Source organism: Rattus norvegicus, chromosome 2 (genome assembly GCF_036323735.1).
Source record: "Rattus norvegicus strain BN/NHsdMcwi chromosome 2, GRCr8, whole genome shotgun sequence".
Taxonomy (NCBI): domain Eukaryota; kingdom Metazoa; phylum Chordata; class Mammalia; order Rodentia; family Muridae; genus Rattus; species Rattus norvegicus.
Window position 1 is genome coordinate 75,224,398 of NC_086020.1, and position 23,547 is coordinate 75,247,944.

At 37.3% G+C, this 23,547-nt stretch overlaps 1 protein-coding gene across 9 annotated transcripts in view; it reads left to right on the top strand.

Moving 5' to 3' along the window:
* Cdh18 (cadherin 18) overlaps positions 1–23,547 on the top strand; it is a 1,002,040-nt gene that overhangs the window by 675,717 nt on the left and 302,776 nt on the right. For all 9 annotated transcript variants that reach the window (XM_017591202.3, XM_017591201.3, XM_017591200.3 and 6 more), the window contains 1 exon segment: positions 9,315–9,792. In XM_017591202.3, the coding sequence (XP_017446691.1) occupies positions 9,565–9,792 (228 nt within the window). In that variant the 5' untranslated portion in view covers positions 9,315–9,564.

Genomic DNA, 23,547 nt, shown 5'->3' on the forward strand with positions numbered 1-23,547 from the left:
AATCATATACTTACCATTGGAGGGGAACAGTTGATGGCTTTCAATGCATGCAGGCACTTTTGGACTATGACATAACTGCTGAACGATGAGATTATCACCAAAAGTACAATGGTTTTGTATCTTTCTCTCTTGTTCCAGCAATATATTCATAAGCGTCATGAGATTAAAGTTTTATAATGTGTATATGGTTGAAAATGCACTTACATATTTTTGCAATGACACACCAGATCAACATTGTAAAGAAAGTCACTCGTTCAACATTTCTGTGTTTCAAACGTCACCTCCTTTACCTTGTACTCGTGAATTATGCTTTGTCAAGTAACTTAGCATAAAGGGCAGAGATGTTAATTTCATTTGAGCATCACACCAAGTGGTGAGAAGCCATTAAGATAGTAACACTTTCTACATATTTGTCATGTCGGCTTCTAAAGAGCTTTATGATAATCTCTGTTTTTCAAATTTATGGGTTGAAAAAAGTCTGGGTGAAATTAAAAATATATCACCAAAATAAAATTGGCACTATAATAATAGAAACAAAGAAGGCAATTACTTCAGCCAACTGTTTCAATAGATGTCAATATTGTGACTTGAATTATTTAGGTTATTCAAATGTGAATTTAGAAAACAATCGTAATAAACTTTGTGGGTTTTCATTCTCATTCCAGTGCCTGCACAACTTTGGACCTAGAATAATATCCGTCTTTCTTATAAACTACAAGGAATATTGAATTGTTTTCAATAAAATAGATAGAAATATGTATTTTTTGCTCTCACAGAATAGTGTATAGGACTATATGGCAAATGTTCGGAATATAATTTGAATCCTATGTAATTCTTGCATCACCAATAAGATGCCATTATCATTGTCTCTAGTTCATCAGAAAAGTTGTTTATGTATAAAATAAATTCCCTACAGATGGTCTTGAACATACTTACCCCTAACTACATAGTGCCATTTGTTTACATTTCAAATGTTATCCCCCTTTCTGGTTTCTCCTCCAAAACCCCCTAGTCCATCCCCCAATCCCTGCATCTATGAGGGCACCACCCCACCCATCCATCCACTCAGGCCTCACCCACTTAGCTTTCAATTTTTCAATTATACAAAAATCAAGCAATTAATCATGATTCATTTTGTATTTAAATAATTAAGTATATATTTATGCCCATCTGAATGCACTACATTTAATGCTACATGTCAGTTCATGCTTATATTCAGGGCAGACAATTAATAAGAAAGTAATTTAAAAATACTCATCTTTCTTATAATGCAAACAAGTCACATTCTTTTTACCTATATCAAAATATAAATTGAGAACCCCATATCTTATTTTGATAAATATATATGCACATATATAATAAACTATTGGTAGTTTTATCATTATATCCTTCAAACTTCTCTTTTTTTCCTTCTCTTTTATTTCTTTTCTTTTTTTTTTGAATTAACTTGAGTATTTCTTATATACATTTCGAATATTATTCCCTTTCCCGGTTTCCGGGCAAACACCCCCTCCACCACCCCTTCCTTATGGGTGTTCCCCTCCCAACCCTCCCCCCATTGCCGACCTCCCCCCACCAGTCTAGTTCACTGGGGGTTCAGTCCTAGCAGGACCCAGGGCTTCCCCTTCCACTGGTGCTCTTACTAGGATATTCATTGCTACCTATGAGGTCAGAGTCCAGGGTCAGTCCATGTATAGTCTTTAGGTAGTGGCTTAGTCCCTGGAAGCTCTGGTTGCTTGGCATTGTTGTACATATGGGGTCTCGAGCCCCTTCAAGCTCTTCCAGTTCTTTCTCTGATTCCTTCAACGGGGGTCCTATTCTCAGTTCAGTGGTTTGCTGCTGGCATTCGCCTCTGTATTTGCTGTAATCTGGCTGTGTCTCTCAGGAGCGATCTACATCTGGTTCCTGTCAGTCTGCACTTCTTTGCTTCATCCATCTTGTCTAATTGGGTGGCTGTATATGTATGGGCCACAAGTGGGGCAGGCTCTGAATGGGTGTTCCTTCAGTCTCTGTTTTAATCTTTGCCTCTCCCTTCCCTGCCAAGAGTATTCTTTTTCCTCATTTAAAGAAGGAGTGAAGCATTCACATTTTGATCATCCGCCTTGAGTTTCGTTTGTTCTACGGATCTAGGGTAATTCAAGCATTTGGGCTAATAGCCACTTATCAATGAGTGCATACCATGTGTGTCTTTCTGTGATTGGGTTAGCTCACTCAGGATGATATTTTCCAGGTCCAACCATTTGCCTACGAATTTCATAAAGTCATTGTTTTTGATAGCTGAGTAATATTCCATTGTGTAGATGTACCATATTTTCTGTATCCATTCCCCTGTTGAAGGGCATCTGGGTTTTTTCCAGTTTCTGGCTATTATAAATAAGGCTGCGATGAACATAGTGGAGCACGTGTCTTTTTTATATGTTGGGGCATCTTTTGGGTATATGCCCAAGAGAGGTATAGCTGGATCCTCAGGCAGTTCAATGTCCAATTTTCTGAGGAACCTCCAGACTGATTTCCAGAATGGTTGTACCAGTTTGCAGTCCCACCAACAATGGAGGAGTGTTCCTCTTTCTCCACATCCTCGCCAACATCTGCTGTCACCTGAGTTTTTGATCTTAGCCATTCTCACTTGTGTGAGGTGAAATCTCAGGGTTGTTTTGATTTGCATTTCCCTTATGACTAAAGATGTTGAACATTTCTTTAGGTGTTTCTCAGCCATTCCGCATTCCTCAGCTGTGAATTCTTTGTTTAGCTCTGAACCCCATTTTTAATAGGGTTATTTGTTCCCCTGCGGTCTAACTTCTTGAGTTCTTTGTATATTTTGGATATAAGGCCTATATCTGTTGTCGGATTGGTAAAGATATTTTCCCAATCTGTTGGTTGCCGTTTTGTCCTAACCACAGTGTCCTTTGCCTTACAGAAGCTTTGCAGTTTTATGAGATCCCATTTGTCGATTCTTGATCTTAGAGCATAAGCCATTGGTGTTTTGTTCAGGAAATTTTTTCCAGTGCCCATGTGTTCCAGATGCTTCCCTAGTTTTTCTTCTATTAGTTTGAGTGTGTCTGGTTTGATGTGGAGGTCCTTGATCCACTTGGACTTAAGTTTGTACAGGGTGATAAGCATGGATCGATCTGCATTCTTCTACATGTTGACCTCCAGTTGAACCAGCACCATTTGCTGAAAATGCTATCTTTTTTCCATTGAATAGTTTTGGCTCATTTGTCAAACATCAAGTGACCATAGGTGTGTGGGTTCATTTCTGGTCTTCAATTCTATTCCATTGGTCTATCTGTCTGTCTCTGTACCAATACCATGCAGTTTTTATCACTATTGCTCTGTAATACTGCTTGAGTTCAGGGATAGTGATTCCCCCTGAAGTCCTTTTATTGTTGAGGATAGCTTTAGCTATCCTGGGTTTTTTGTTATTCCAGATGAATTTGCAAATTGTTCTGTCTAACTCTTTGAAGAATTGGATTGGTATTTTGATGGGGATTGCATTGAATCTGTAGATTATTTTTGGTAAAATGGCCATTTTTACTATATTAATCATGCCAATCCATGAGCATGGGAGATCTTTCCATCTTCTGAGGTCTTCTTCAATTTCTTTCTTCAGTGTCTTGAAATTCTTATTGTACAGACCTTTTACTTGCTTGGTTAAAGTCACACCGAGGTACTTTATATTATTTGGGTCTATTATGAAGGGTGTCGTTTCCCTAATTTCTTTCTCGGCTTGTTTCTCTTTTGTATAGAGGAAGGCTACTGATTTATTTGAGTTAATTTTATACCCAGCCACTTTGCTGAAGTTGTTTATCAGCTTTAGTAGTTCTCTGGTGGAACTTTTGGGATCACTTAAATATACTCTCATATCATCTGCAAATAGTGATATTTTGACCCCTTCTTTTCCGATCTGTATCCCCTTGATCTCCTTTTGTTGTCTGATTGCTCTGGCTAGAACTTCAACAACTATATTGAATAAGTAGGGAGAGAGTGGGCAGCCTTGTCTAGTCCCTGATTTTAGTGGGATTGCTTCAAGTTTCTCTCCATTTAGTTTAATGTTAGCAACTGGTTTGCTGTTTATGGCTTTTACTATGTTTAGGTATGGGCCTTTAATTCCTATTCTTTCCAGTACTTTTATCATGAAGGGGTGTTGAATTTTGTCAAATGCTTTCTCAGCATCTAATGAAATGATCATGTGGTTCTGTTCTTTCAGTTTGTTTATATAATGGATCACGTTGATGGTTTTCCGTATATTAAACCATCCCTGCATGCCTGGGATGAAGCCTACTTGATCATGGTGGATGATTGTTTTGATGTGCTCTTGAATTCGGTTTGCCAGAATTTTATTGAGTATTTTTGCGTCGATATTCATAAGGGAAATTGGTCTGAAGTTCTCTTTCTTTGTTGGGTCTTTGTGTGGTTTAGGTATAAGAGTAATTGTGGCTTTGTAGAAGGTATTCGGTAGTGATCCATTTGTTTCAATTTTGTGGAATAGTTTGGATAATATTGGTATGAGGTCTTCTTTGAAGGTCTGATAGGATTCTGCACTACACTCGTCTGGACCTGGGATCTTTTTGGTTGGGAGAACTTTAATGACTGCTTCTATTTCCTTAGGAGTTATGGGGTTGTTTTACTGGTTTATCTGTTCCTGATTCAACTTCGATACCTGGTATCTGTCTAGGAAATTGTCCATTTCCTGAAGATTTTCAAGTTTTGTTGAATATAGGTTTTTATAGTAAGATCTGATGATTTTTTGAATTTCCTCTGAATCTGTAGTTATGTCTCCCTTTTAGTTTCTGATTTTGTTAATTTGGACGCACTCTCTGTGTCCTCTCGTTAGTCTGGCTAAGGGTTTTTCTATCTTGTTGATTTTCTCAAAGAACCAACTTTTGGTTCTGTTGATTCTTTCTATGGTCCTTTTTGTTTCTACTTGGTTGATTTCAGCTCTGAGTTTGATTATTTCCTGCCTTCTACTCCTCCTGGGTGTATTTGCTTCTTTTTGTTCTAGAGCTTTTAGGTGTGCTGTCAAGCTGCTGACATACGCTCTTTCCTGTTTCTTTCTGCAGGCACTCAGCGCTATGAGTTTTCCTCTTAGCAGAGCTTTCATTGTGTCCCATAAGTTTGGGTATGTTGTACCTTCATTTTCATTAAATTCTAAAAAGTTTTTAATTTCTTTCTTTATTTCTTCCTTGACCAGGTTTTCATTGAGTAGAGCATTGTTCAATTTCCACGTATATGTGGGCATTCTTCCCTTATTGTTATTGAAGACCAGTTTTAGGCCGTGGTGGTCCGATAGCACGCATGGGATTATTTCTATCTTTCTGTACCTGTTGAGGCCCGTTTTTTGACCAATTATATAGTCAATTTTGGAGAAAGTACCATGAGGAGCTGAGAAGAAGGTATATCCTTTTGCTTTAGGATAGAATGTTCTATAAATATCCGTTAAGTCCATTTGGCTCATGATTTCTCTTAGTCTGTCTACATCTCTGTTTAATTTCTGTTTCCATGATCTGTCCATTGATGAGAGTGGGGTGTTGAAATCTCCCACTACTATTGTGTGAGGTGCAATGTGTGTTTTGAGCTTTAGTAAGGTTTCTTTTACGTATGTAGGTGCCCTTGTATTTGGGGCATAGATATTTAGGATTGAGAGTTCATCTTGGTGGATTTTTCCTTTGATGAATATGAAGTGTCCTTCCTTATCTTTTTTGATGACTTTTAGTTGAAAATTGATTTTATTTGATATTAGAATGACTACTCCAGCTTGCTTCTTCTCACCATTTGCTTGGAAATTTGTTTTCCAGCCTTTCACTCTGAGGTAGTGTCTGTCTTTGTCTCTGACGTGTGTTTCCTGTAGGCAGCAGAATGCAGGGTCATCGTTGCGTATCCAGTTTGTTAATCTATTTCTATTTATTGGGGAGTTGAGGCCATTGATGTTGAGAGATATTAAGGAATAGTGATTATTGCTTCCCGTTATATTCATATTTGGATGTGAGGTTATGTTTGTGTGCTTTCATTCTCTTTGTTTTGTTGCCAAGACGATTAGTTTCTTGCTTCTTCTAGGGTACAGCTTGCCTCCTTATGTTGGGCTTTACCATTTATTATCCTTTGTAGTGCTGGATTTGTAGAAAGATATTGTGTAAATTTGGTTTTGTCATGGAATATCTTGGTTTCTCCATCTATGTTAATTGAGAGTTTTGCAGGATACAGTAACCTGGGCTGGCATTTGTGTTCTCTTAGGGTCTGTATGACATCAGTCCAGGATCTTCTGGCCTTCATAGTTTCTGGCGAGAAGTCTGGTGTGATTCTGATAGGTCTGCGTTTATATATTACTTGACCTTTTTCCCTTACTGCTTTTAATATTCTTTCTTTATTTTGTGCGTTTGGTGTTTTGACAATTATGTGATGGGAGGTGTTTCTTTTCTGGTCCAATCTATTTGGAGTTCTGTAGGCTTCTTGTATGTCTATGGGTATCTCTTTTTTTAGGTTAGGGAAGTTTTCTTCTATGATTTTGTTGAAGATATTTACTGGTTCTTTGAGCTGGGAGTCTTCACTCTCTTCTATACCTATTATCCTTAGGTTTGAACTTCTCATTGAGTCCTGGATTTCCTGTATGTTTTGGACCAGTAGCTTTTTCTGCTTTACATTATCTTTGACAGTTGAGTCAATGATTTCTATGGCATCTTCTGCTCCTGAGATTCTTTCTTCCATCTCTTGTATTCTGTTGGTGAAGCTTGTATCTACAGCTTCTTGTCTCTTCTTTTGGTTTTCTATATCCAGGGTTGTTTCCATGTGTTCTTTCTTGATTGCTTCTATTTCCATTTTTAATTCCTTCAACTGTTTGATTGTGTTTTCCTGGAATTCTTTCAGGGATTTTTGTGTCTCCTCTCTATGGGCTTCTACTTGTTTATTTTTGTTTTCCTGGAATTCTTTCAGGGATTTTTGTGATTCCTTTCTGTAGGCTTCTACTTGTTTATTAATGTTTTCCTGTGTTTCTCTAAGGAAGTTCTTCACGTCTTTCTTGAAGTCCTCCAGCATCATAATCAAATATGATTTTGAAACTAGATCTTGCTTTTCTGGTGTGTTTGGATATTCCATGTTTGTTTTGATGGGAGAATTGGGCTCCGATGATGCCATATAGTCTTGGTTTCTGTTGCTTGGGTTCCTGCGCTTGCGTCTCGCCATCAGATTATCTCTAGTGTTACTTTGTTCTGCTATTTCTGACAGTGACTAGACTGTCCTATAAGCCTGTGTGTCAGGAGTGCTGTAGACCTGTTTTCCTCTCTTTCAGTCAGTTATGGGGACAGAGTGTTCTGCTTTCGGGCGTGTAGTTTTTCCTCTCTACAGGTCTTCAGCTGTTCCTGTGGGCCTGTTTCTTGAGTTCACCAGGCAGGTCACTTGCAGCAGAAAAGTTGGTCTTACCTGTGGTCCTGAGGCTCAAGTTCGCTCGCGGGGTGCTGCCCTAGGGCTCTCTGCGGCGGCAGCAACCAGGAAGACCTGCGCCGCCCTTTCTGGGAGCTTCAGTGCATCAGGGTTCCAGATGGCCTTTGGCGTTTTCCTCTGGCGTCCGAGATGTATGTGCAGAGAGCAGTCTCTTCTGGTTTCCCAGGCTTGTCTGCCTCTCTGAAGGTTTAGCTCTCCCTCCCACGGGATTTGGGTGCAGAGACTCAAGCTTCTCTTGATACAACTGCTAAAATTGTGTACTAAAATCAAATATATTTATTGAACTCATTCTCCAATTTGGAAGTCTGTGTATTTTGATATAAAGACTATACCTTATATCATTATGAAAAGAACCTAAGAAAAAGCGGGGAGTCAAGGACTAGTCAATTGGTGTTGTAGCTCATGTTTGCCTGGGTAAACGTGTGCTCCAATCCTGGGGTGATTTCAGCTGTATCTAATTTTCTAGTGATTTTTAGCTTTTCTATTTCATTTTATTTTCTTACTATTGTATATACCTATTTCATTTTTTCATGGTTCTTATAGAAAATATGGAATTTTCAAAAGTTGTATGCACAATATTTAAGAAATTAGTGTTTGTTTTTTGTCTATTTTTGATATTGCACATTAATTACAAAGTAATTACAAAGTTTCTTTTCTTCTAACATTTAGTTTAGTGGTTCATTTTATTGTTCCTGAATGCATATATAACTTCCTACATACACATATTTTGTTAACTATAACATAAGTCCCTACAGTATTACTACTGTGTATATTTTCAAGGTTTTCCAATAGCCACTATACAGCCATTTGATGTGCTCTTTCCTGAAAAGGACCTCTTCTCCCTCTCCCAGATTTAATGACATGCCTTTCGTTCTTTGTGTAGAGTTGTTCCATCATGGACATTTCCCCCCATCTCAATATGGTATGCTTGCTGGTGTTACCTTTTTCAGAACACTTTTGAGTGGCCATATTGGTGAGAATTCATGGTTATACCCTCTTATGTTACCAGGAAGTGCAATCTGACAGAAATGCCCCTGATTCTTTGACTATAAGAGTTTTTCTGCCTAGTCATTCACAATGGTCCCTAGCCAGGTGTGGGTGTGTTTTTTTAATGTATCCATTAGGACTAGGTTATATAACTCTGTTTTTTTATTGCTTGTTGTTTTCTGTAGTGATTTCTGTTGCAAAAAGTTTTCTTAAAGTGGGTGAAAGCTACAATTATCTGTGTGTATAATAACCAGTGTTTATATATTGTTGATAGTAAATTAGTGGTTGTTGATTTCCCTGCATTATTAATTTTAATAGACATGTCAATTTCTGTTAAGTCTCACCATAAATTTAATTCATATACATTCCATTTATAACATACACATATAATTCATATATATATGAATTAATGATTTATATTAATGGTAAAGTACTTCATGTAAACCAGCTCATAATTTTATGTGTAGTTTTAAAAATATTTGCCCATGTGTTTTTGTTTGTTTGTTTGTTTTGTTTGTTCTTTTACTATTTTCTCATTGATAGAACCAGATACCACAACATTAACTTAAGGAATAAAGGATTTGTTTTAACTCAGCTTCTATGGGTCTAATCTGTCATGGTAATGAAGGCATGTGCTCACATTATATTTTCTTTGACTTCCTCTTTTTTATTCTATCTGAAATCCTGTCCTATCATGTATGAGTATCTATATTCAGGATTATTTTTCTTTCTGTCAAATATCAGAAAAGTAGCTTCACAGCAGTCACAAAGGGGTGTCTTCTAGGCAAGTCTACACCAATCATTTGCATGCTGTAAAAATATAATTTATATTCAGAGCAAGTAGCTAAAATTTTCATGTTTAGTAATGTGTACAAATTCTCTCTTCCTTATAGGTAGAAAATGATGACCTGCGCTAATCTACAGTGACAACTTGGGATGCAATGGCTGCCCCTGTGTTTCCACTTATGAATAGGAAGTAAATATGGTCTGACTTTCCCTGATGGGCAGCTAAATCATGGACAGACTAAATGACTTACTTTGGACTGTCCTTCCAAAAGATGTTTTGGCTTCTCTCTTGAATGCTTACTGAGCCCTTGTAGGCCACGAAGACAAGAAGGACTGTGAACGGGAAGTGATCTTACAATGAGAATTACGAGCACATCTTGCATCTGTCCAGTCCTCGTGTGTCTCTGTTTTGTGCAGAGGTGTTATGGAACTGCTCACCACAGCTCCATTAAGGTGACCAGAAACCAAACCAAACACACTGAAGGGGAAACTGAAGTACACCATCGTCCCAAGAGAGGATGGGTGTGGAACCAGTTCTTTGTTTTAGAAGAACATATGGGACCAGACCCACAGTATGTTGGAAAAGTAAGTTTGTTTTGATTTTCTTGGAAGAGTTTGCTAGTTTTTCTTCTCTTGAGAAATCATAGGGTGAGATGAAGGAGCTGGAGAATGAATGAAGAGATAAGGAACATGGAACACACTATAGAAAACTGTTCCTTAGATTGGAAAACTCAAACTAATTATAGAAAACAGGCACTGTCCTACAGAATACATCTGTTAAAAAGTAACTTACACACATTGAATTATTCTTTCCCACTAATGTCACCATTTTTTTCTAATAAAAATGATTCGATTCTACATACAATTAGATACATTTATGTTTGTTACCATAAAATAATACTAAAATTCACCACTTTTTGGATCGTTCCATTGCTGTCGTGTTAATGTTTTTCTGGTTCATGAATATGATGTTAAAATACCACTTTACATTTTGCAGCTTAGTATTTATTTCATTTCTTAACATGTGTCATTAAGTCAACTTTTAAAGTACATGGACATAATTGTCTCACATCTAATAATAATTTATACATTTATATTGCTTTAGTGTCAATATAGGTTAAATGTGCATAAGACAGTGATAAAAATCACAAAAGAATGTAGTTAGCATATTATTAATATTATGATATTAAGTTCCATTCTTTTAAAAAACAGTGATATGGAAGACATCTTGATACATCCCCTTTGATCTAGAGAAAATGAGGTGGAGAAGCTTAGTTGTGATTAATTGTTGATTGGTGAAAGCAGCTGCACTTACGTCTGTTTAACTCCCATCAGAGAAACAGCTTGCACACAAGTTGGTTCACTGACTGCAGGCTCAGCTCTTTCCTCCTCCCGAATGGCTGTTTATTTTTGTTTTATCACTACTTATTAAAAGCATAGTCCTTGATCCAAAGCACACTACCCTCCTTGCACGCAGGCTGTGCAGGGTCATAAGCAGTCTGTTCTATAGCATGCCATTCAGGAACTACAATGCAGCTGTGGTATCTGTAGTCCACAGAAGCTGAAGGATCAGTGTACAGAGCACAGACAAAGATCTCAGCCAATTCTACAGTATTCTCATATGAATATCAAAGTCAAACAAATGGTTAATCTTACTGTGTGCTTTTGCCTTCCAATGTGTTTCATAGAATTAAAGCATCTGAACGTTAAAACATAGAACAATGGAATCTACATTGTTATAAACTTCCAATCCATTTTTAAAAGTATTCCTTTAATTTTTCAAATGGAGGCAAGACAGAAGAAACAAAAATTGACTCTTACGGGTTAAAACAATATAAATCTATCTTATTATTGAAGAGATGCATGTCTCAGTCAGGGTTTTTATTCTTGCACAAAACATGAAGACCAAGAAGCAAGTTGGGGAGGCAAGGGTTTACTCAGCTTCTATTTCCTTATTGCTGTTCATCACCAAAGAAGTCAGGACAGAAATTCACATAGGGCAGGAACTTGGAGGCAGGAACTGATGCAGAGGCCAGGGGGGAGTGGTGTTTACTCTATTGCTTCCCCTGGCTCACTCAGCTTGCTTTCTTATAGAACCCAGGACACCAGCCCAGGGATGGCACCACCCACAATAGTCTGGTCCCTTCCCAGATGATCACTAATTGAGAAAATGCCTTACAGCTAAATCTCATGGAGGCATTTCCTCAAGAGATGCTCCTTTCTCTGTGATAACTCCAGGTTGTGTCAAGTTGACACACAAAACCAGCAAATCCAGTGCATATTAAATGTTAATTTAAAGAAAAGTGAAAATAATATAATTTTCTAGAAGTAAGGGTGGGGGAAGGACAGGACAACTTTTCAATTCTTTTTCGGCATAAATAGGCTAAACAAAGATGATGCCTCAGTGAAAGGATGAGTCCAATGTACTTTGGGACTCTGTGGCCATTAATTTAGAATTGAAGTTTTCTAAGTGAAAAGGAATGTTGAAGGCTCATAGTGACGTCCTGTTAAGTTGCTCGTGTTCCAGTGGGAAAGTTTCATGGATAAAGGACGACATCAAAAGTCACTGCCACTTACAGATTCAACATTTCTTCAGTTGTATATGATCTCTGGCAGTTTGGATGAAATGTTAGCAGAATCCATAACAGGGTTTGTAGCAAATGCTAATAGTTGAAATAACTAATGAAAACACTTCAAACAAAAATATCACTAGTTAATGGGTATATGTGTCACCAAGAGGGGCTTGAGAGGTAGCCATTGTTTATTTGTTACTGCTGTCACCATAATTTCTATATTATTTTGATAAGTGCTGAGCAACTGAAGTTGTCTATGTTTTGCCACTGTTTGGTGGAATTATGTAATGAAGATACAATTTAATACATGTACACAAAACTATCTTTCTGAAATAGGATTCTAATTTATTAGTTAAGGAAATTTCATATATATTTGTAGATGTTCCACATTGAGTGGTATAGTATATTAACCATTGATAGTAAAAGCAAAATGTGTTGACAGGAATGGAAAGATATGGTTAAAGGGTGTGGAATTTTGGAAATATTGTAGGATTTTTAAGTGAAGTCTTTGTGTATCTTTTAAACTACATTTTGTTTATTGAGCATAAAATAGGTTTGGAAGATTTCATCCTTTTATAAATTTATTTAATCAGTTTTTATCATTCTAGTTTTATCCTCCTGGTCCACAATCTGACTGTTCCTCATGCCATACCTCCCTGCCCTCCCCTCCCATCTCCAAGAATATGTCTCCACCCTGCACCCCCCACCCCACCAGAGCTCTCCACTCTCTGAGGACTCCAGGCTCTTGAGAGTTAGGGGTATCTTCTCTGACTGAATCCAGCTCTGACAGTCCTTTGCTGTATATGTGTTGGGGGCCTCATATCAGCTGGTAAATGCTGGCTGGTTGGTGGTCCAGTGTCTGATAAATCTCAGGGGTCCAAGTTAACTGAGACTGCTAGTCCTCCTACATGGTTGCCATTCTTCTCCGCTTCTTCCAGCTTTTCCCTAAATCAACCAGACCGGTCAGCAGCTTCTTTCCATTGGTTGGGTGTAAATAGCAGCATCTGACACTTTCAGCTGCTTGTTGGGTCTTTCAGAGAACAGTCATACTAGGCCCCTTTTTGTGAGCACACCTTTTTTTGTGACATCAGTAATAGTGTCAGGCCTTGGGACCTCTCCTTGAGCTGGATCCCACTTTGGGCCTGTCACTGGACCTCCTCTTCCTCAGGCTTTTCTCCATTTTTGTCCCTGCAGTTCTTTCAGACAGGAAGAATTTTAGGTGAGAGATTTTGACTGTGGGATGGCAACCCCATTCTTCCCTTGATGCCCTGTCTTTCTGTTGGGGGTGGGCTTGACAAGTTTCCTCTTCCCACTGTAAGGCATTTCATCTAAGGTCCCTTTGAATCCTGAGAGTATCTGTCATCTCCCAGATCTCTGGCAGGTGCCCCCCACCTCCTATCTTCCAAGGTTACTGTTTTAATTCTTTTTGCTGGCTCTCAGGGCTTCACTCCTGAACCCCTACCCAATCCGTGAAGATGTTCCCTCTTTTCCTCCCTGTGCCCCTTTCCACCTATGTCTGTCCCATTCTGACTCCCCTTTTATCCCCTCCTGTGATTGCTTTCTAGTCCCTCCCAGGTGGAATTGAGGCATGCTTCCTTGGGTCCTTCTGCTTCTTAAACTTTTCGAGTGCTGTGGACTCTATCCTGGCTATTCTATAATTTTTTCATGGATAATATCCACTTATTAGTAAGTACATACCATGCATGCCCTTTGGAGTCTGACTTACCTCACTCAGAATGATATTTTCTAGTTCCATTGATTTCACTGCTAAAATCAAGATGCCCTTGTTCTTAAAAGCTCAGTAGTAGTCCATTGTGTAAAATAACTGCATTTTCTATATCCATTCTTCTGTTGTGGGATATTTGGGTCGTTTCCAGCTTCTGGCTATCACAATAAGACCACTATGAACATGTGCTGCTGTGGCATGGTGGGCATGTTTTGAGTAAGCGTATTATAGCTGGGTCTTCAGGTTGATCTATTTCCAATTTTCAGAGGAACCTCCAGATTGATTTCCAGATTGCTTTCACCAGTTTACTAGCAATGGAGGAGTGTTCCTCTTTCTTAACTTCTTTGGCAATATGTACTATTAATTTAGTTTTTGATCTTAGCCATTCTGATTGGTGTAAGGCAGAATATCAGGGTTCTTTTGTTTTTAATTTCCCTGATCGATAAGAACATTGACCATTTCAAGTGCTTCTCAACCATTCAAGATTCCTCTGCTGTGAATTCTCTGTTCAGTTCTATACCTCACTTTTTTTTATTGGATTTTTTTTTTTTTTGGTGATAAGCTTCTTGAGTTCTTTATATACTTTGGATATGAGCCCTCTATGTGATATGGGGTTAGTGAAGATTTTTTTCCAAAAAAATGTCCAAAGAACATGTCCTATCAGCTATGTTCTTTGCCTTACAGAAGTTTTCCAGTTTCATGAGGCCCCATTTCTCAATTTTTCATCTTAGAGAGTGAGCCACTGGAGTTCTCTTTAGGAAATACCCACCTGTGCCAATGAGTTCAAGGCTCTTTCCAACTTTCTATTCTATTTGATTCAGTGTATCTGGTTTTACGTTGAGGTACTTGACCCACTTGAACTTTAGCTTTGTGCAAGGTGACAAATATGGATCTATTTTCATTTTTCTACATACAGACAGCCATTTAGACGAACACAGTTTATTACAGGTGCTTTCTTTTTCCTTTGTATATTTTTGGTTTTCCTGTCAAAGATCATGTGTATGTAAGTGTGTGGTTTTATATTGGGGTCTTCAATTCTATTCCATCAATCAGCATGTCTATTTCTGTACCAACACCATACTGTTTTTTATCACTATTGCTGTGTAGTATAGCTTGAGGTCAGGGATGGTGATTCCCCAAGAACTACTTTTATTGTTTTGCTATTTTGTTTTATGTTTGTTGTTTTTTTTTGTTTTGTTTTTTTGTTTTTGTTTTTGTTTTTGTCTTTCCAGATGAATTTGGGAATTTCTCTTTCCGTGTCTTTGAAGAATTGTGTTGGGATTTTGATGGGGATTGTTTTGAATCTGTAGATTGCCTTTGGTAGGATGGCCACTTTTACTATTAACATAGTAATAGTTAATCCATGATCATGGGAGATCTCCCCATTTTTTGAGATCTTATTTGATTTCTTTTTCAGGGACTTGAAGTTCTTGTCATACAGATCTTTCAATTGTTTGTTTAGAGTTATTCCACATATTTTATATTTGTGGCTATTGTGAAGGGAGTTGTTTCCCTATTTTATTTCTTGGCCATTATTTGTGTAAAAGTAAGATACTGATTTATCTGAGCTAATTTTATACCCTCCCTCACTTTGATGAAGTTGTTTTTAGCTGAAGAAGTTCTCTGGTAAATTTTTGAGGTCGTTTATATATACTACCATATCATTTGCAAATGGTGATACCTTACTTTGTTTTTGGCCAAGTTGTATCCCCTTGATCTTTCTTTGTGGTTTTATTGTTCTAGCTTGAACTTCGAGTACAATATTAAATAGATATGGTGGGAGTAGGCACCTTTGTCTTACTTTTTAATGGGATTTCAGTGGGATTGCTTCAAGTAACTCTCCTTTTAATTTGATATTGGCTGTCGCTTTGCAGTAAATTGCTTTTATTATGTTTAGGTATGGATCTTGAATTCCTGATCTTTCCGATACTTTTAACATGAACAGGTGTTGTATTTTGTCAAATGCTTTCTCTTCATCTAAGGAGATGATCACGTGATTTTTTTCTTTGAATTTATTTATATAGTTGATTATGTTATTGTATTTTCCTATATTGAACCAACCTTGCATCCCTGGGATGAAGCCTACTTGACTGTTGTGAATAATGGTTTTGATGTGTTCTTGGATTCAACTTGCAAGAATTTATTTAGTATTTTTGCATTGATATTCATAAGTGAAATTGGTCTGACATTCTCGTTTAGTCTTGCATCCTTTTTGTATGGATTAGGTATCAGAGTAATTGTGAATTCTTAGAATGAATTTGGTAGTGTTACTTCTGTTTCTATTTTATTGAATAGTTTGAGGAATATTGGTATTAGGTCTTCTTTAAAGGCCTATTAGAATTTTGCACTAAATCTGTCTGGCCCTGAGCTTTTTTGTTTGTTTGTTTGTTTGTTTAATTACTTCTATTTCTGTCTAGCCCTGAGTTTTTTTGTTTGTTTGTTTGTTTAATTACTTCTTCTATTTCCTTAGGGGATATGGGCATGTTTAGATAGTTTACCTGCTCTTGATTTCACTTTACTGTGTGGTATCTGTCTAGAAAACAATCCATTTCATCTAGAATTTCCAGTTTTGTTGAGTATAGTCTTTTATAGTAGTATCCAATGATTTTTTTAAAAAAAATTCCTTCTGTTCTGTTGTTATGTCTTCCTTTTCATTTCTGATTTTGTTAATTTGGATAGTGCCTCTTGGCCTAATATTTGGGCTATGGGTTTATTTATCTTGTTGATTTTCTCAAAGAACCCGATTTTGGTGTTGTTGATTCTTGGTATAATTGTCTTTGTTTCTATTTGGTTGATTTCGGCCCTGTGTTTGACTATTTCCTGCCTTCTCCTCCCCTTGGGTGTCTTTCCTTCTTTTTGTTCTAGTGCTCTCAGGTATGCTGTTAAGTTGCTTGTGTAAGATCTCGCCAGTTTCTTTACCAGGAAAATTAGTACTATGAATTTTCTTCTTAGCACTGCTTTTGTTGTGTCCCATAAATTTGGGTATGTTGTGTCATCATTTTCATTGAATTCCAGGAAGTCTTAATTTCTTTATTTCTTTCCTGACCAAGTTATCATTGAATAGAGATTTGTTCCATTTCCATGTATATGTGGAATATATATATATATATATATATATATTGTTGATGGTATACTGATAGGATACATGGAATTATTTCAATCTTTTTGTATCAGTTGAGGCCTGTTTTGTTCCCAAATATATGGGTAATTTTGGAGAAGGTTCCATAAAGTGCTGAGTAGAAGGTGTATTTTTGTTGTTGTTGTTGTTTTAGCGTGAAAAGTGCTGTAGATACCTGTTAAGCCCATTTGGTTCATAATATCTATTAGTTTCACTGTGTCTCTGTTTACTTTCCGTCTCAATGACCTGACCCTTTGTCAGAGTGGGGTGTTGAGGTCTCTCCCTATTATTGTGTGGGGTTCATTATGTATTTTATACTTTAGTAAAGTTTCTTTTATGAATGTGGGTGCCCTTTCATTTCAAGCATAGACGTTCAGAATTGAGAATTTCTCTTTGTGGTTTTTTTTGTTCAATGAATAAAAAGTGTCCTTTGTCATCTTGTTTGATAACTTTTGGTTTAAAGGCTAAAAGTCTATTTTTCTTTTTTTGGATATTAGTTTGAAAACTCGAATTTGTTTTGGAAGACCATTTGCTTGGAAGACCTTTTGCCATTCTTTTACTCCGAAGTAGTGTCTGTCTTTGTTATTGAAATGTGTTTCCTATATGCAGCAAAATGCTGGATCCTGTTTATATATCCAGTCTAATAGCTTAAATCTTGTTACAGGTGAGTTGATTCCATTAATATAGAGATATTAAAGGCAGCTGATCCCTAGTTCCTGATATGTTTGTTTTTATAGGTGTCATTATGTGCCTGTGGTCCTCTCCTTTTAGTTTTTCTTTGAGATGATAAGTTTCTTGTGTTTGGGTTGATGTAGGTATCTCCTTGTGTTGGAGTTTTCCTTCTGGAATCTTCTGGAGGGCTGATTTCATCATTTATAATTACTAGATTTCTTTGTTTTGAATTTTTTGGTGTTTTTTCTCCCCTTCATTGTAATTAGATTATATTAACATAATGTAGTTCCTTCTCAAAAACCCTCCCACCCTGAACAGTATCCTTTCTGCCAATCATTAGGAAAAAAAACAGATTTCTAATGAATAGGAACAATTAAAATATATAAGATAAAACAAAGACTAATGCATTAAGCCCATTAACATATTATCTCGTACACAATAATATTTTGATGCTTTGTATTTTAAATTAACATTCCTTTAAAATTTCATACATACATTGAAATACTCATACTTAACTTCATCTACTTCTCCCATATCACCCTCAAGAAGTTCTTCTACCAATTTAGTTCTTCTCTTCTTCAAAGGTTTCTCCTTCTGTTTTCATGATCCTCTGAGACTAACTACTTCTTCCCATGTGTAGGCTCAGACTTCAGGATTATGATATCCATTTCAAGTTTGGAGATCGTGTTTCTGAGGGTTTCTCATTCTTTTGTTGTTCATATTATTTCAAAGTTCTGATCTATGTATGTATGAGTAAGATAAAGAATGTAAATCTGATCACAAACTCTTTCAAAAATTCATTTATTTGTCTTATTCATTTTTTTTTTCTTTTTCTTTTTTTTTCGGAGCTGGGGAACGAACCCAGGGCCTTGCGCTTCCTAGGCAAGCGCTCTACCACTGAGCTAAATCCCCAACCCCTGTCTTATTCATTTTATATCCGGTCATAGCCTATTTTCCTCCTTTTTTGCTTAGTCCCACACTTACAAATCCCTTCTCCACACCCCCCTTCTGTTCAGAGAAAGAGGAGCCCAACTTGTATACCATCCACCCTGGTATATCTGGTGCAAGTAGGACTTCCACTGAGTCCCAGCCATGCAATCCCAGTAGGGCAAAGGGATCCAACGGCAGGGAACAGAGAGCAAGATAGCTAACACTCTACTTGATAGTGGACCCACATGAACACCAAGCTGCAAATTTGCTACAAATGGGTATGTGACCTATGTCCAGCGATGCATGCTTCCTGGTTGGTGGCCCAGTCACTGTGATCTTACATGGTCCCAGGTTTTTTGACTTTGTAGGACTTCTTGTAGTGTTTGTGACCCCCTAGCTTGCACAATTCTATGCTCCATTCTTCAACAATAATTCCCGAGTTCCACCTGATTTTAGGCTGTAGGTCTTGGAATCTGCCGCTATCTGCTGCTGAATAAAGACTGTCAGGCAATAGTGATGCTAAAATTCTGTCTGCAAGTGTTATTAATACTGCTTCATTTTTATTCCTGCACATATTGTAAGCAAGACTGATTTTGGGTTCAAGATTTTTGTCGGTGGACTGATCCCCCCCAACCCCTGGTCCTTTGGAAGTCCCATTTGGCTACAGGATGCGCAAATTTCTGTCCATTTATTCCTCCTGTGGTAGGAATCTCAGCTAGGGTAACTCCCATAGAATCCTTGTATTCTTCCCTGCCCCAGGTCTCCTCCAGCTATCCCAGAGATGCCCCCCACTGATTTCCATTCTCACTCCCAGACTTCTCTCACTCCCTCCCGCAACACTTGATCATCATCCCCATTCTCCTCCTCACCTTTCCCCACATCCATCTCTCTATCTGCCTGAAAGGTAGAAGTTTTAAGGTTGCCATCCTAGCCAAAAGTTTAGAGTAGAAGAAAGAAACTGGTCGGGCCCTGGAACTGCAATTACATTGGCCAGTTCAAAAGCTTTCTCCCAGGAACTAGCTGACCATAATGTTAGATTAAAATCTTAGAGAACAACCTTGAGAAGTAGGAAGCTTCTCCCAGGAACCAGCAGACCATAAAGTTATACAGTCTTGAGAAACAAGAAGCTCCCCCTTGTGATTTTTTTCACTGGTATTCTTGACATTTTCCAATGACGCCCTCCCTACCCCTTTGGGTTGTGGTTTCTTCCTTTAAATTCCCCTTCTCTTAGGCAATAGTGGTTGAACTCCACTGCCCCAGCATGGGATATGAGTCTCTACTTCAGTGCACTGGTTCCTATCGATAAAACTCATGTGTTTACAGCAAGGACGGTCTTGTGTGAGTTCTTGGGGGGTCGTGTCATCCTGAGACTTGAGGGTCTCCCCACTCGGGGGGTCTTTCACACCCCTTATGACTATATACTTTCCTCTTCAAAGTTAGATTTGCATATTATTCCTTGCGCCCTCTTTATTTCCCAGTTCCTTTGGGTCTGTGGATTGTAGCATTAGTATCCTGAATTTTATGACTAATATCCAATTATAATTGTGTACATACCATACATGTCTTTCAGCCTTTAAGGAACCTCATCAAGATGATATTCTAAAGTTACATCCATTTGCTTGCAAAATACAGGTCTTAGTTTTTAATAGCTTAACCACATTCTACTGTGTAGATGCACCACATATTTCTTCATTCATTATTCAATTGGGGGACACCTAGATTGTTTCTAGTTTCTGGCTGTAATGAATATAGCTGCTATGAACATAGCTAAGCAAGTGCCCCTGTTATATATTGGGAAACAATTTTGTTTTTTGCTCAGGAGTGGTATAGCTGGGTCTTAAGATAGCCATGAAATTGATTTCCAAAATGTTGTACAAGTTTGCAATCCCACCAGCAATTGAGGAATGTGCCTCTTTTTCCACATCATGCCAGCTTGTGCTGTCACTTGAATTTTTGATTTTAGTCATTCCAACAGGAGGAAAATGGAATCTCAGGCTCATTTTCATGTGGATTTTCCTGATTATGAAGGACACTGAATATTCTTTAAGTACTTTGTCATTTAGTTTTCCTTTGTTGAGAATTCTCTGTTCATCTCTGTTTCCCATTTTTAATAGGGTTATATGGTTGGTTGGTAACTATCTTGAGGGTTTTTTCTTTTTATTCATTTTTATGTATTTACTATATTAACCTTTTTCAGAATGTAGGGTTGTAAAGATTTATTTCTAATCTGTTGCCTGCCATTTTGTCCTAATGTCTTACAGAAGCTTCTCACTTTCATAAGAACCCATTTACCAATTGTTGATCTTAGAGCCTGAGCCATTAGTATTCTGTTTAGAATGTTGTCTTCAGTACCAATAAATCATGTCCATAGGTGTGGGTATTCTATTTGATTCCACTGATCAACCTGACTGGATGTATACTAGTAGAAGGAAGTTTTTATTAATATTGCTTGTAGTACAGCTTGAAGTCAGGAATAGTAATACCTCAAGAAGTTACTTTATTGTTCTTCATTGTTTTATCTATCCTGGGCTTTTTTCCACATGGATATAGTAATTGCTCTCTCAAGGTCTGCAAATAATTTTGTTGGAAATATGATGGCAATTTCATTGAATCTGTACACTGTTTTGGGTAAGATGGACATTTTCACTCTGTTTATTATATTGATCATGAGTATGGGAGATCTTTAAATCTTCAGATATATTCTTCAATTTCTTCTTTTTAGAGACTTGAAGTTCTTGTCATGTCTTTTCCTTGCTTGGATAAACTTAAACAAAGGCACGTCATATTATTTGTGGTTATTACAAAGCATGTTATTTCCCTAATTTCTTTCTCAGATCATTTATCATTATAGAGGACTATTGACTTTTTGAATTAATTTAGTATCCAGCATTTTGATGACAATATTTAAAAGCTGAAAGAATTATAAGTTAGAATTTTTAGGCTCACTTAGGTATATCAACATATCATCTGAGAATAATGAAATTTTGATTTCTTCCTTTCCAATTTGTATCCCCTTAATCTCCTTTATTTATCTTATTGCTCTAGCTAGAATTTCAAGTAGGATATTGGACAGAGTGGGCAGCCTTCGTTATCCTTGATTTTAGTGGAATTACTCTAAGTTTTTCCTCGTTTAATTTTATATTGGCTATTGGCTTGATGCATATTACTTTTATTGTGATTAGGTATGAGCTTGTATCCCTGATCTCATTAAGATTTTAAAAATGAAGGGGTACTAGATTTTGTCAAAACTTTTTCAACATCTAATGAGATGTTTATTTTTAAATATTCAATTACTTGGTGGAACACATTGATGTATTCTCATGCATTCAACTCTCCCTGCATCCTTGGAATAAAACCTACCTGATCATGGTGGATGTCTGTTTTTATATATTTTTGATTTTGTTTTGCAAGTGTATTATTCTGAGTTTTTCATCACTATTCATAAGGAAAATTGTATATAAAATTATCTTTGTTTGTTGAGGTTTTGGATGGTTTATATATCAGGGTAACTGTGGTCTCATAGAATGAATATGGCAATGTTCCCTAAAATTGTATTTTTGTGGAATCGTTTGACGAGTATTGTTATTCTCTATTCTTTAAAAGTCTGGTAGAATTATGCACTAAAATCATTTGGCCCTGGGCTTTTTATAATTTGGGAGAATTCTAATGACTGCTTCTATTTCCTTATGGTTTAGAGGACTATTTAAATAGTTGAACTGATCTTGATTTAATTTTGGTATCTCTCTAGAAAACCATCCACACTGTTTAGATTTTTCCAATTTTGTGGAGTACAAGACTTTGAAGTAAGATATAATGATTCTTTGGACTTCCTCATTGTCTGTTGTTATGCCACTCTTTTTACTATGATTTTCTTTATTTGCATTGCATCTTTCTGCCTTATGATTTGATGGTCCAGGGTTTTGTCTATCTTGTTGATTTTTCTCAGAGAACTTGCTCTTGGTTTGATTGAGTATTTGTATTGCTCTGTTTATTTCTAATTGACCGATTTGGCACTAAGTTTTAATATTCCCCTCCCTCTTCTCCTCTTATGTCTCTTTGATTCTTTTGTTTCTCTAGCTTTCAGGTATGATGTTAAGTTGCTTGTACGAGAACTCTCATATTTCTGTATTGAAGGCACTTAGGGCTATGAACATTCCTCTTAGTACTGCTTTCATTTTGTCCCATATGTTTGCTTCATTTTCATTGAATTCTCTTAAGTCTTTTATTTCTTTCTTAAATTTTCTTTATTGAGTAGAAAGTTATTTAGCTTCTATGAGTTTGTAGGCATTCTATTGATGCTGTTGTTATTAAAATCCAGTTTTAATCATAGTGATCTGGAAGAGTTCAATGGGTTGTTTCCATCTTCTTGTTTCTTGCTTTATTGTGGTTTTCTTCGTGTCTAATTACATAATCAATCCCATGAGCTGATGAGAAGAAAGTATATTATTTTGTGTTTGGGTACAATGTTCTGTAGATATATGCTAGGTACATTTGATTCATAATATCTCTTTTTTTAATCTTTATTAACTTGATTACTATTCTTATATTCTATTATATACTAATCTTACTATTTCTTATTTACATTTCGATTGTTATTCCCCTTCCCTGTTTCCAGGCCAACATCTCTCTAACCCCTCCCACTCCCCTTCTATATGGACTTCCCCTCCCATTAACATGATCCCCCCAACAATCACGTTCACTGGGGGTTCAGTCTTGCCAGGACCAAGGGCTTCCCCTTCCACTGGTGCTCTTACTAGGCTATTCATTGCTACCTATGAGTTTGGAGCCCAGGGTCACTCCATGTATAGTCTTTGGGTAGTGGTTTAGTCCCTGGAAGCTCTGGTTGCTTGGCATTGTTGTTCATATGGGGTCTCGAGCCCCTTCAAGCTCTTCCAGTCTTTTCTCTGATTCCTTCAACGGAGATCCCGTTCTCAGTTCAGTGGTTTGCTGCTGGCATTCGCCTCTGTATTTGCTGTATTCTCAGTGTGTCTCTCATGAGAGATCTACATTCGGTTCCTGTTGGCCTGCTCTTCTTTGTTTCAACTATCTTATCTAGTTTGGTGCCAGTACATGTATGGGTCACATGTGTGGCAGGCTCTGAATGGGTATTCCTTCTGCCTCTGTTCTAAACTTTGCCTCCCTATTCCCTGCCAAGGGTATTCTTATTCCCCTTTTAAAGAAGGAGTGAAGCATTCACATTTTGGTCATCCTTTTTGAGTTTCATGTGTTCTGTGCATCTAGGGTATCTCTTACTTTCATTTCTTCTCTCTTTATTTTCTGTTTCAATGAACTCTCCATTGGTGAGAAGTCTGCCACTATTA